General features: G+C 39.0%; 1 protein-coding gene across 1 annotated transcript; it reads left to right on the top strand.

The window, feature by feature from the left end:
* The first annotated feature begins 638 nt into the window (after positions 1 to 638).
* On the top strand, positions 639 to 11,790 carry LOC118576589 (mothers against decapentaplegic homolog 4-like). Its single transcript, XM_036176805.1, has 4 exons — positions 639 to 1,010; positions 2,770 to 2,944; positions 3,524 to 3,553; positions 11,645 to 11,790. Exons 1-4 carry the CDS (start codon positions 762 to 764, stop codon positions 11,788 to 11,790), a joined length of 600 nt encoding a protein of 199 aa, XP_036032698.1. The 5' UTR covers positions 639 to 761.
* Positions 11,791 to 12,284: the final 494 nt, after the last annotated feature.

The raw sequence follows: 12,284 nt of genomic DNA, 5'->3' as shown, positions 1-12,284 counted from the left end.
CTCGATCCTCGGTCTTCCGCTTCCTCCTCCGCCCTGCCTTGTGGGCGTGACCATTCCTGAAGCCTCAATGGGGATTGGAACTTCCAGGCCAATGCTGGGATGGCTACCCACTACAGGGTCACATATCACATATCCTGCGTATCAGATATTTATGTTACAATTCATAACAGTAGCACAGTTACAATTATGAAGTAGCAATGAAGATAATATTATTGGGGTCACCACCACATGAGAAACTGTTATTAAAGGGTCTCAGCAGTAGGAAGATTGAGAACCACTAATTTAGAGGAAGTGAATGTTAACTACCAATGATTAGTTTGAATTCCAAGAAGACTCAAAATTGCAACAGTGGCATAGAAAATAGAAAGGGTGCAGAAATAACTAACTAAAGGTTCGGGATAACGGTACGTTTGGTAAGACTTGAGTTAGTGTGTCTCTTCATTAGTAAGAAGGCCTGGTTTTTTTAAAATGATTTTGGAATATCAAAACTAGCTATAGTTTATAGTTATGCTGTTTCAGACTTTAAACATTTTATAACTATGAGCATTGAGTCCTTTGATTTAAGTGGAACAATTTTTCTTTGCCCAAATAATTGCATCTACCTTGTGAAATGCATTCTCTCTCTCTTTCTTAGATTGCCCTGCTCACCAGATGTCCGACAGCTCTGCTTGCAACATTGGCCATTGGTTTTCACTGCCTTCACAAGATCAGAATTACTCCAGAAGTTGGAGAGTTTGATTTAAAAGAAAACACTTGAACAAATGGACAATATGTCTATAACAAACACACCAACAAGTAATGACGCCTGTCTGAGCATTGTTCATAGTTTGATGTGTCATAGACAAGGTGGAGAAAGTGAAACGTTTGCAAAAAGAGCAATTGAAAGTTTGGTAAAGAAGCTGAAAGAGAAAAAAGATGAATTGGATTCTTTAATAACAGCTATAACTACAAATGGAGCTCATCCCAGCAAATGTGTCACCATACAGAGAACACTGGATGGACGGCTTCAGGTTAGCCTTCGAGTTTTGTATGTTTTCTGTGGTGGTAGAGTGATAGATATTTCTAAATTTTCTCTCCATAGTTACTGCCAATTTAATGTGTACCACTGAGCTAAATCCCCAACCCCTAAAGATTTCTTTTCATTATTTGTGTGTGTATATGCACATGTGTATGTACAGATACTTGGAGAGGCCAGAAGAGAGCATTCCCAGATGCTGAGATCCAACTCTGCTCCTGATAATAGAGCACCAGGTATTCTTAATGCTGGGTTGTCTCTCCAGCTCCATCGCTGTCTGATGACATACTGTGCATCTGCTGCCAGTGTGTGTGATGAGAGTATGCGGAAGAATACAAAAAAGATGGATCTTAAGTTTTTCTTATGTTCTTATTCAAAAATAGTTCACTGAAGAAAATTTGAAAAATAAATGAGAAGCCCTATATCTTGAGAACTGCTTTTAGCACTTTGGTATTTATTCATCATTATAGTTTACACTCCCCTATCTGCCAACCTTTTTTAGTATTGTAAGTGGCCAAACTGATAGGCTGGACTCCTATAATTTCGGTATGTTATATTTTCCATTGGTATTGAAACATTCACTGGTCACATTTTTTTTTCATGTTAAACAATATCATTTTTTGAAGTGTAGAAATGTGATATTGTTAGTTATTTAAAATTTTATTTCTAAATTTTATGCATAGTTTATGACAAATTCATACTTTTTGCATTTTAAAAACCTAGTGCAAACCTTGAAATTGAACTCTGGTTCAAATTCTCGCTCTGCTGTGTGGTCCTGGCTAGGTTATTTATTGTCTGGAACTTGAGATTATTTTTTCCCACTTCAGCCTCCTGAGCACTGAGATTACAGGTGTGTACTCCTCTGCTGTAGATCTTCTGAGCTCTGGATTCTCAGGAAAGGATGGTTATAATCTGACTTTGGCAGTAGAGGTGTGGGAGGAAGTGGACTCTCAAACCAGTTTTTCTTACTATATGCTCAAGACATATCTCTGTGACTTTAAAAGGTGTGAAGGTTTCTTTTATCTTGGTAAATAAGCAGGTCTGCAGGTAACGCATCTGAGCATCCTCTAATTCAGTTCAGTTCTGACCCAGTGTACTTGGAGATGCCAATCATAATCGTCTGGCTGTCTTACCTGAGCTGCTTTCTGTCCTCTACAAAGGGTTCCCACAGTCCCACCCACGGTTAGTTAGTTTACTCAAGCATCTCCCATAAGTGAGGCAACCTTGTTTACCATTATGAAGGGTATTGCAAAGGCCACAGATTGACAGCTGCATAGGCAAGGTAAACCTCCATGCCCTCTTCAGATACACCAATCTCCAGGGACCTCCACATGCTCAGCCATCGCAAAGTTTCCAAACCCTATTCTTTGTTTCTTTCTTTTTCCTCTCCGGGTTTCATTACCTAGATACAATTTTAAGTCATGATCAACTCTACATAGTAGCTCCTTAACTTTCCACAGATGCTGGGACTAAAGTTCCCCTTCTGCCCAGTCTTTCCTGTGATCAGCCCCATTCTGATGATCCTTGGGAGCTGTAACCTTCAGTCAGCTCATACCTCAGAAGAAAGATGCCATTTTTAGAAGTCTAAGATTTTAGTTGTATGAAAGGGAATATGAGCAAAACTGTGTATGTTTTGCAGTGTCACAGATGCCGACTTTGTAGAGTTTGAAGATTGAATGAGAACATACATTAAGTCCGTTGTGTAATGTGTAATAAAAAACTGATACTTACTAAATAATTGTTTCTTTTCCCAGGTGGCTGGTCGGAAAGGATTTCCTCATGTGATCTATGCCCGTCTGTGGAGGTGGCCTGATCTACACAAGAATGAACTAAAACATGTTAAATACTGTCAGTATGCATTTGACTTAAAATGTGATAGTGTCTGTGTGAATCCATATCACTATGAACGAGTTGTTTCACCTGGAATTGGTAAGTTGAGTGTCATTACAGAACCTTCATAGATGTATAAAGGGGAGACCCTGATAATATTTTCATTTTCCTAATTTGAAGCTTGTATTTGAGGACTAGTTAAGACTTCAAATACAGTTAAAGAATCAGAATTAAAATTTTATTTTAGACAAGATCTCATATCCTAGGCTGGCCGAGAGCTGTCTATGTAGCCAAAGATGACTCTTGATTTTCTACCTTCACCATCTTGTGTAGTGGAATTAGAGGTGTGCACCACCATGCCTGTTTCAAGATTCAGATAATGTAAATGAAATGTAAATACTTAAAGCTGAACAAATTTGGGAACAGATTTGTTGATTTCTAGAACTGAGTATTTAAAATTGATACTTTCAAAAGTGTACTCTGTACATTGTTGTTGAAAATAAGATGGGAAGCATTATAAATTTAAATAATCTATATAGCTAGGATTTTTATGCTACTTTTAGATTGAAATGGCTCATAAAGTTTTGTAATCTCTGGCTTAAATTGATGTTGTTTATGTAATGGAAGATATGTTTATGGTAATGATTTATATTTTATTTTCTTTCCCTTAAAAAACAGATCTCTCAGGATTAACACTGCAGAGTAATGGTAAGTAACTGGTTTCTTGCAACTTTTTCTTTTTTTTTTTGTATCATGTATTTATATTTTGTTCACAAACAAGTGATTTGTATAGGAGCTAATAACATTAACAAGGAAAAATTGCTTCTCTGAACATGTAGATTTTGTAGGGAGGTATATATTAACATTTAAATTTGGGCTTATTAACCTTATTTATTTTATGCAGTGTTTTGTCTGTCTACTATGTGTGTGTCTTGTGCCTGTGGAGGCCAGAAGGGACTCCAAATCCCCTGAAATTAGAGTTACAGATAGTTGTGAGCTACTCCTATAGTTGCTGGGAATTGAACTTGGGTCATCTAAAAGAGCAGCAAGTGCTCTTAACTGCTGAACCATCTCTGGAGGCCCCTAATACTAGATTTAGATTGGTTTTGGTTCTCTGAGTTTGGACTGCCACTCATGAGCTGAAATTCTCTAAGTGTGTGATAGATGAATGCACCAGAACACAAATCTAATTAATGTTCAGTTTTAACAGGTTTATAATTGACAAACAGCTGTTTGTAAGAAAATCAAATAACCAGTGTAAATGGTATCAGTAACTATAGTGTGTGATAATTTTGAATTGTGTATACCATGTCTCACAAAAATATCTATTCCAGTTTTCCTTCATTTCACCCTAATTTACATTCATGAATGATAATAGTGATGCTATTTTAAAATTATACATATTAATATTTTGAAAATGTATTTCAGTGAAACTAAAGGTTAAAATGTTTTGAGGTGTGAAAATCCACTTGGTTTTAATTTAGGGTTTTGGTATATGTGAAAATTGAATTCTTTAAATCTTTAGTTCTAATAACTTAGAACCTATTAACAAACTAAAATCTCTGAAAAAAAAAAAAAACCTTTTTTGGAGATTCTCTGACACAGGGTCATCATCATCTTAAAACAGTGAGCTCTTGTTCTGCAGTCAGGTAGTAGTATGGCATTTCATTCTTTAGAATCCTAGAGATGGGTCAGAAATACCACATGACTTTAAAATTTTGGAAAAGGTTGTTGGCTTTAAGTTTCTATTTTTCTTCCATGTGCCTGGAAATAGAGGTGTACTGTTATTCTGGCTTACAGGTTTCTGAGAACTGTGGTTGGTGGTAGTGGGAGCTATGGTGGTCTGGGAATGGTCGCTTAGGGTTGCTGAATGCACTGCCTCTGCCAACACAGGATATCTTGTAAACAGACATACTTCAGGTTGTCACTGTTCTCCATCCATAGTTTTTGGGTTTACTCCGTGGAAATTAGGGTTTAGGAAATTGTAGTGATAATTTCAGAATCCCAATATGGGGTGGTTGTGAGATTTCACATAGGGATTGTATGGGTTGGCATTCTTTCTTCAGGGACACTAAGGCCATAGTCAGCTTTGTGGATCCCCCTAGTGGTAGTTTTGTAGACAGTCTTGCCTGACTTGCTTGGAAAACATTTTTCACATTTCATTTTTGAACTGGGCAAAAGAATAATAATAGGCCAGGTAATGAAAAGTTGAGAAAAATGAAATACTTCCTTTACTTGTCACATGGGATCTTGTGGTGGTTATTTCTAGCGTAGCTCATCTCTTTCATGAAACTGACCACATTGTCCCATGTAGTCATTCTACAAATATTTAGTGAGTTTGTTATTGCCTGGCACTGTGCTAAGGTTTAGGGATATTAAGAAAAACGTGGCATATTTCTTCCATTCAGAGTTGAGAGTCTTTTGGAGGGAAGAAAAAGCAGGAGAGTGGCATGCTATCGGGTGAGTGGCTTACCTGTGGCAGAATGCCCAGTGACTTAAGCTTATGCTTTGTCACCTCTGGAGAATTCATTCTTTACCTCTCATACAAAACTTTGTCATCTTATGACTGCTCTAAAAATATGCTTTAGAATAGCTAACAGTTATTGAATGCTCCTTTTGTGTAAGGTGCTAAGCTAAGTGATTTATGAGTGTCTTAGTCAGTGTTCTATTGCTTTGAGGAGAAACCACGACCAAGCAACTCTTACAAAAGAAAGCATTTAATTGGGGCTGGCTTATAGTTTCAGAGGTTTAGTGCATTATCCTCATGGTAAGGGACATGGCACCATGCAGGCATTCATGGTAGCTTAGATTCCTACATCCAGATCCAAAAGCAACAGGAAGAAAGAGGGACACTAGGCCTATCTTGAGCTTTTGAAACTCCAAAGCCCACCCCCAGTGACACACCTCATCCAACCAAGCCACATCTACTCCCGACAAGGCCACACCTCCTAATCCCTCTCAAGTAGTGCCACTCCCTAATGACCAAGTGTTCAAAGATATGAGCCTGTGGGGGCCATTCCTATTTCAACTACCACAATGAGTATTGTGCCATTGTTCACGTAATGCTTTTCCGTGGTAGGTGAATTATCTTCACTTCTCCAGATTAGGAGACATGTACCTAGAGATCCAGGAATTAGCTCAGCTAGGAGTTAAGAGTAATGTTGGTTTGCTATGATACATTAAACAACAGAAAAGAGTTATAAAAAAAAACAAAAACTGAGGCTCCATGAAGTTAGTCGTATTTGTTTTTATTGATATATCTATCTCATTTGTTAAAACAATATGTAGAACATGGATACTCAATACATATTTTTTTTCAGTAAATGAATTTGTTGAATATGAACCTAGAAAGAGAAATATTTTACAATTTGGTACTTGTGATGGCTATTTTTAGTTGTCAGGTTTTCTACATTTATAATTAACTAAAAACCCAAGCAGCTGGGTACACCTGTGGGACTTTTAGTTAACTGACTCATTTGGGGTGGGAAGATCCACCTTAAATCCAGATCACTTGAGGTTGGAAGACTCAGCTTAAATCTGGGCCACAGATTTATAAAAAAATGTGGAAGAAGCAAGCTTGCTCTGCTTGCCCTCACTCTTGCTGGCAAGTTCATTCCTTCACTGGTACTAGAGCCAACTTCTTCAGGATCCCAGTCATGTATATTGAAGACCAGCTAAATCATTGATCCTCATGGACTGAGCACCTACTAGATGCTTGGATTTTCCTTTGGAAGATGGCCATTGTTGGACTAGCTTGACCATATCCTGTAAGCTACTCTCATAAAGTCGTATGTATGTATGTATGTGTATATATACACAAACATACATTTTCCCCCTTTTTTCCAGTTATTCTGTTAGTTCTGTTCTTCTAGAGAACTTTCACTTATAACAGTTTGTGGGTCTAGGGAAACTAAATTGTAAGGATGAGTTAAGTATCTGGAACAAGCTTGGCAATTTGCCAACACTTAGAATTACTGAAGTCGCCCCTGGTAGTATTGAGAACTCTCAAAGCCCATGGTTAGAAATATTTAAATATTTAAAAGGTTTGCTATATGGAATAGGGAATTTAGTGATTCTATGTATAAAACTTTTAACAATTTGTAGAATAATAAGAAAAATAATGACCCTAGCTGGTTGCTTCTAGCATTTCTGCATAAATTGAGACCAAAAAAAAGAGCTTATGGATAAAATTAACCAACTTCTACTATATCAAGATACCATGGCAAAAGAAAATAAACCAAAGTCTTCCTAAGATTGGTGAAAGATGCAAGGGTGTTAGCTCATGCTACATTTCCATTTAACTCTCCAATTTGGTCTGTGCAGAAGACAAATGGATTGTAGAGAATGAAAGTTGACTATTGAAAACTTAACCAAGTAGTGACTATGATTGCAGCTGCTTTACCAGATGTGGTGTTCTTACTTGAACAGATTAACACATCTCCTGGTATATGGTATGCCATTATTGAATCTAGCAAATGGCTTTTTCATGGTACCTGTCCTTAAGGACCACTAGAAGCAATTTGCTTTTACTTGGTAAGGCCAACAGTATACCTTGACAGTTTTACCTCAAGGATATATTAGTCCTCCAGCCCTGTGTCATAACTTTGAAGGGATCTTGATCATCTGTGTCTTCTACAAAATATCACACTAGTCTGCTACATTGATGACATTATGGTGATTGGACCAAGTGAGCAGGAGGTAACTTTGAACTCGTTGGTAACATATATACACATCAGAGGATGGGAAATAAATACAGTCATAATTTAAGGACCTTCTACCTCAGTGAAATTTCTAGGAGTTCAGTGGTGTGGGGCATGTAGAGATACTCCTTTTAAGATAAAGGGTAAGTTATTGCACCTGACCCCTTCTACCACCAAGAAAGAAGCAAAATGTTTGGTAGATCCATTTGGATTCTGGAGACAGCACATTCCTCCCTTGAGTGTGTTACTTCTGCCAATATATCAAAAGACTTGGAAAGCTGCTAGCTTTGAGTAAGGCCTAAAATAGGAGAGGCTCTTCAACAGGCCCAGGCTACCGTGCATGCTGCTCTACCACTTGGATCACATGATCCAGCAGACCTGATGGTACTTGAGGTGTCAATGGCAGATGGTGATGCTGTTTGGAAGCTTTGGCAGGCCCAGCTAGGTGAATCACAGAGAAGAAGACCCTTAGGATTTTAGAGCAAGGTTTTTACCATTATCTTCAGACAACTATTCTCTTTGAGAGATAGCTCTTTGCCTTAGTGGAAACTAAATATTTGACAATGGGCCACAGTATTACTATGTGACCAGAGCTGCCCATCATGAACTGGGTGTTACCTGATCCACCAAGTCCTAAAATAGGATGTGCACAGTAGCAGTCTATTATCAAATTGAAGTGAGAAGGTCCTGAGGGTACAAAGAAGTTAAATGAGGAAGTTGCCCAAATGCCTATGGTGTTTCTACTCCTGTTAAAATGTTTTCAGTTCTCAAGTGTCTCCCTGTAGGCTCATGGGGCATGCCTTATGAATGGTTAACTGAGAAAGAGAAGACTAGGGTGTGGTTTCCTGATAGTTTGGTATGTTATGCAGGCACCAACTCAGGACAACCCCAAAAGATGCCAGTGAAAGAAAATCCTCACAGTGGGCAGAACTTCAGACAGTACACATGGTTGTAGTTTTGTTTTGAAGGAGAAATATACGCAGTTGTTTACTGATTCATCGGTTGCAGTCAATGGTTTGATGGATGGCATAGTTAGGGAGTTTGAAACAGCATGGTTAGAAAATGGGTGAGAAAGACATTTGGGGAAGATATGAACCAATCTCTTCGAATGGGCAGTGGATTTGAAGATACTTGGATACCTGTGTCCCATGTAATTGCTCATCAAAAGGTGACTTCAGCAGAAGAGTTCAGTAATCTGAACTCCTGTTCTGTGGCTAGCCAGCTTTCTTTCCCCAGTCCTTCCTGCCATTGCCCATTGATCCTATGAACAAAGTGGCCAAAGTGGCACAGATGGAGGTTATGTGTGGCTGAGACAACATGGACTTTCATTCACCAAGGCTGCCCTGGCTATAGCTGCTGCAGAACCTCAGCTATGGCACCACTCCCTGGGGTGACCAGCCAGTAGCATGGTGGCAGGTTGACTACATTGGACCATTTGCTTCATGGAAAGGGCAGTACTTTTTCTTTTACTTGTTGGAGTCCAGCTCCTACCTTTTGAAGGGTTCTTAGGAGGAGAGAGGGATAAGAAAATATTAGGTTAGAAAGAGAGACCTAGACACCGAGAAGAAAGACAGAAACACAGGATGATAGCTTCAGGAGGGCCTGGATCAATACCCCAACAGGCCCAGGAATTTATTCAAAAGGGCTTTTTATAATATTCCAAGGAGAGGCAAAAGACCAAACACCTGGTAACCACGCCCATGACCAAATCATCCCATTACGCAGCCCTGCTGGGGTAAAGCAAGCTCAGATTCTCTGACCTTGAGTAAGTTCTCACTAGGAAACCTCTGTGGGCTCTCACATTTACTGGAATGGATACTTATTCTGGTTATGGGTTCATGTTTCCAGCATGTAATGCTTCTGCCAACATTACCTTCCATGGATTTACAGAATGCCCTATCTACCATTATGTTATTCCACATAGTATTGCTTCTGACCAAGGAACTCATTTCACAGCCAGAAAAGTGTGTGACAGTGGGCCCATGGTCATGGAATCCATTTATCTTACCTTGTTTTCCAACATACTGAAGCAGCTAGCCTGATAGAAAGCATGGATCAGCCTTTTGAAGACACTGTTACAGTGTGCTAGTTAGATAGCACTACTCTGGATAGCTGGGTTAGGGTTCTCCAAGAAGTTAGCAATATGCTTTGAATCAGCATCAAATATATGGTATAGTTTTTCCCATAGCCAGGATTCATGGGTCCAAGACTTAAGGGGTAGCAAAGGGAATAGTTCCATTATTACCCCTAGTGATTCACTAGGAAAAGTTTTGCTTCCTGTCCTGGGACCTTAAGCTGGCTCAGACGTTTTGGTTCTAGAGTAGAGACTGTTCCTGCCAGGAGATAAAACAAACATTCCACTGAACTATAAGCTCAGACTGTCCCCTGGCCACTTTGGGCTTCTGATTCCCTTAAGCCAACAGTCTAAGATAGGAGTAATGATGTTAGGAGGGTGATTGATCCAAATTACCAAAGAGGAATTGGATTGCTTCTTCACAATGGAGGTAAGCAAGATTATGTCTGGGGTGCAGGAGATCCTTCAGGGTGTCTCATGGTGCTGCCATGTCCTGTGATTAAAGTCAATGGGAAACCACAACAACCTAATCCAGGCCGCTGACAAAGGGCACAGACCCTTCAGGAATGAAGATATGGGTTACTTCCCTAGGAAAAGAGCTAAGACCTGCTGAGGTGCTTGCTGAGGGTGGAGGAAATACAGAATGGGTAGTAGAGGAAGGTAGTTATACATACCAGCTAAGGTCACATGACCAGTTGTAGAAATAAGGTTTATAATTGAGCGTTTCTGTCATATTTTGTTAAAAATGTTGAGTTATGCTTTCTTTCCTCTTATTTCTTTTTCCTGTAATGTATCCTGTAGTAGAGTATAATTATATTTTCCTCAATTGAGATATTATCAGTGCTTAATCATATTTGACATACTACAAGAATATCCTTCAAAAAAACCATTTGTCATCTTTTCTAAAATATATGATATGTTTGATTGTAAGTGGGATAGTATATCATGTAATTATTACCTGGTTATTGTTTTTATTTGGAACTCAAGCATACATAAGGCGATGTGACTGTGTGTCAGGTTGACAAGGGGTAGGCTTTGTTGGTTCTTCTTGATTTTCAACTTGATTATATTTGGAATTAACCAAAAACCCAAGTAGCTAGGCACACCTGTGAGGGATTTTTTAGTTAATTGGATCATTTGAGAAAGGAAGACCCATTTTAAGTCCAGATCACTTGAATTAAGTGTTCCCATTGCCTCTATCCCCTTGCCTTTGTAATCACTTGTGTTAGTTTCTGGTCTTTAATTCCAGAGCTGCTTTATTCTTTATGTAAAAAGTACATGTATGATTCCCTTCTTGAATATACTTTCATATAGCGATCTCAAGCTATGGACACTCTTTGGGCCTTGGTGTGTATGTAGCATGAATCTTTGGAGAACACAATACCACCACATTGGTGGGTTGTGTTGGTTTTTTTAAAAAGTGTGTGTGTGTGTGTGTGTGTGTGTAGTAACTTGGAGTCAGTTCTCTTCTTTCTCCACTCTGAGCTTTTGGGACCAGGCTCAGGGTTTCTAGCCTTGGTGGTAAGCCATCTTATGAGCTCCCAAATCGTGCTTGCCGGTAGTATACAATAATGTTTTGGTGAATTAATTTTCTTATCTTGCCAAAAAACTGTTCTAGACTTCTATCCTTACGAGTCTTCAGTTTTTACCTGAGAAATATATATTTAAAGTTAAACTTGAAAAAGAAATCTGTACGCTGTAGCAGTTCCATACCCCCCTCCTCCCTCCCTGCCTCCCTAACTTCCTTCTGTTTTGAAATTGATTGACAATTTATTTCTTATGCATAAAAGTTGATAGAAAGCCATTACTAGTTCTATTAAAGAAAACTGAGCATTTTAATTGAAAAGCATAGAAACTATACTTAATATACCATCTTCTAAAATGCAGCTTGAATGCATCTAGCATGCTGTTTAATTTCAGTGCAGTGGATTGAGGACCAAGTATGTATGTGTTTCATGCATCATGGCTGGATTATAATTGTCACAGTCATCATTTCTTTGTTTTGCAAAACCTAATCTTGCACAGGAAGAGAAGTGAAAAAGATCGGTCGGCACGACACTGTGTTGCCAGCTCACATCTGCATCAGTACTGCCTTTCTTACGTGGACTGAATACATTTTTGCGTCGTCTAGAACTGTGGCCACATGTCGGAAAGCAAACTTCCGCATCTGATTTATAGCTCTTGGCTCATATTCTGTAATCGCCATTCCTCCAGGAGTTGTGCCATCATCTGCATCTTTCGGCATGCTCTTGGGAGAAGCCATCTTGTCAGACTCTATGATAGAAAGTGATCAGGCTTCTCGAACTAAATCCTCCGCATTAATTTACTTCAGTTCGGTTCTTTGTTTGTTTGTGTTTTTTTTTGTTTTTGTTTTTGTTTTTGTTTTTCTAGGCAGGGTTCTCTGTAGCTTTGCGCCTTTCCTGGAACTCACTCTGTAGACCAGGCTGGCCTGGAACTCACAGAGATCCGCCTGCCTCTGCCTCCCGAGTGCTGGGATTAAAGGTGTGCGCCACCACCGCCCGGCATTAGTTCTGTTCTTGATGCAAGTTCTTTCCATAGTGTGGTTTTTCCAACCCATCATGTACCATTGAGCAGTCTTCTCTCACATGCCTAACGTATGTTTGTTTTCTTTGTCATATTAGTTAAAGGATAAAATGACTATATA

Source organism: Onychomys torridus, unplaced genomic scaffold (genome assembly GCF_903995425.1).
Source record: "Onychomys torridus unplaced genomic scaffold, mOncTor1.1, whole genome shotgun sequence".
NCBI lineage: Eukaryota > Metazoa > Chordata > Mammalia > Rodentia > Cricetidae > Onychomys > Onychomys torridus.
This window is presented reverse-complemented; position numbering and strand designations above follow the sequence as displayed.

Bases quoted from the DNA above. Each gene is read 5' to 3' on its own strand.
- LOC118576589 (XM_036176805.1), top strand. From the start codon at position 762: ATGGACAATATGTCTATAACAAACACACCAACAAGTAATGACGCCTGT. The intron at 1,011-2,769 runs GTTAGCCTTCGA...TTCTTTTCCCAG, and splicing joins CACTGGATGGACGGCTTCAG to GTGGCTGGTCGGAAAGGATT. The intron at 2,945-3,523 runs GTAAGTTGAGTG...CTTAAAAAACAG, and splicing joins AGTTGTTTCACCTGGAATTG to ATCTCTCAGGATTAACACTG.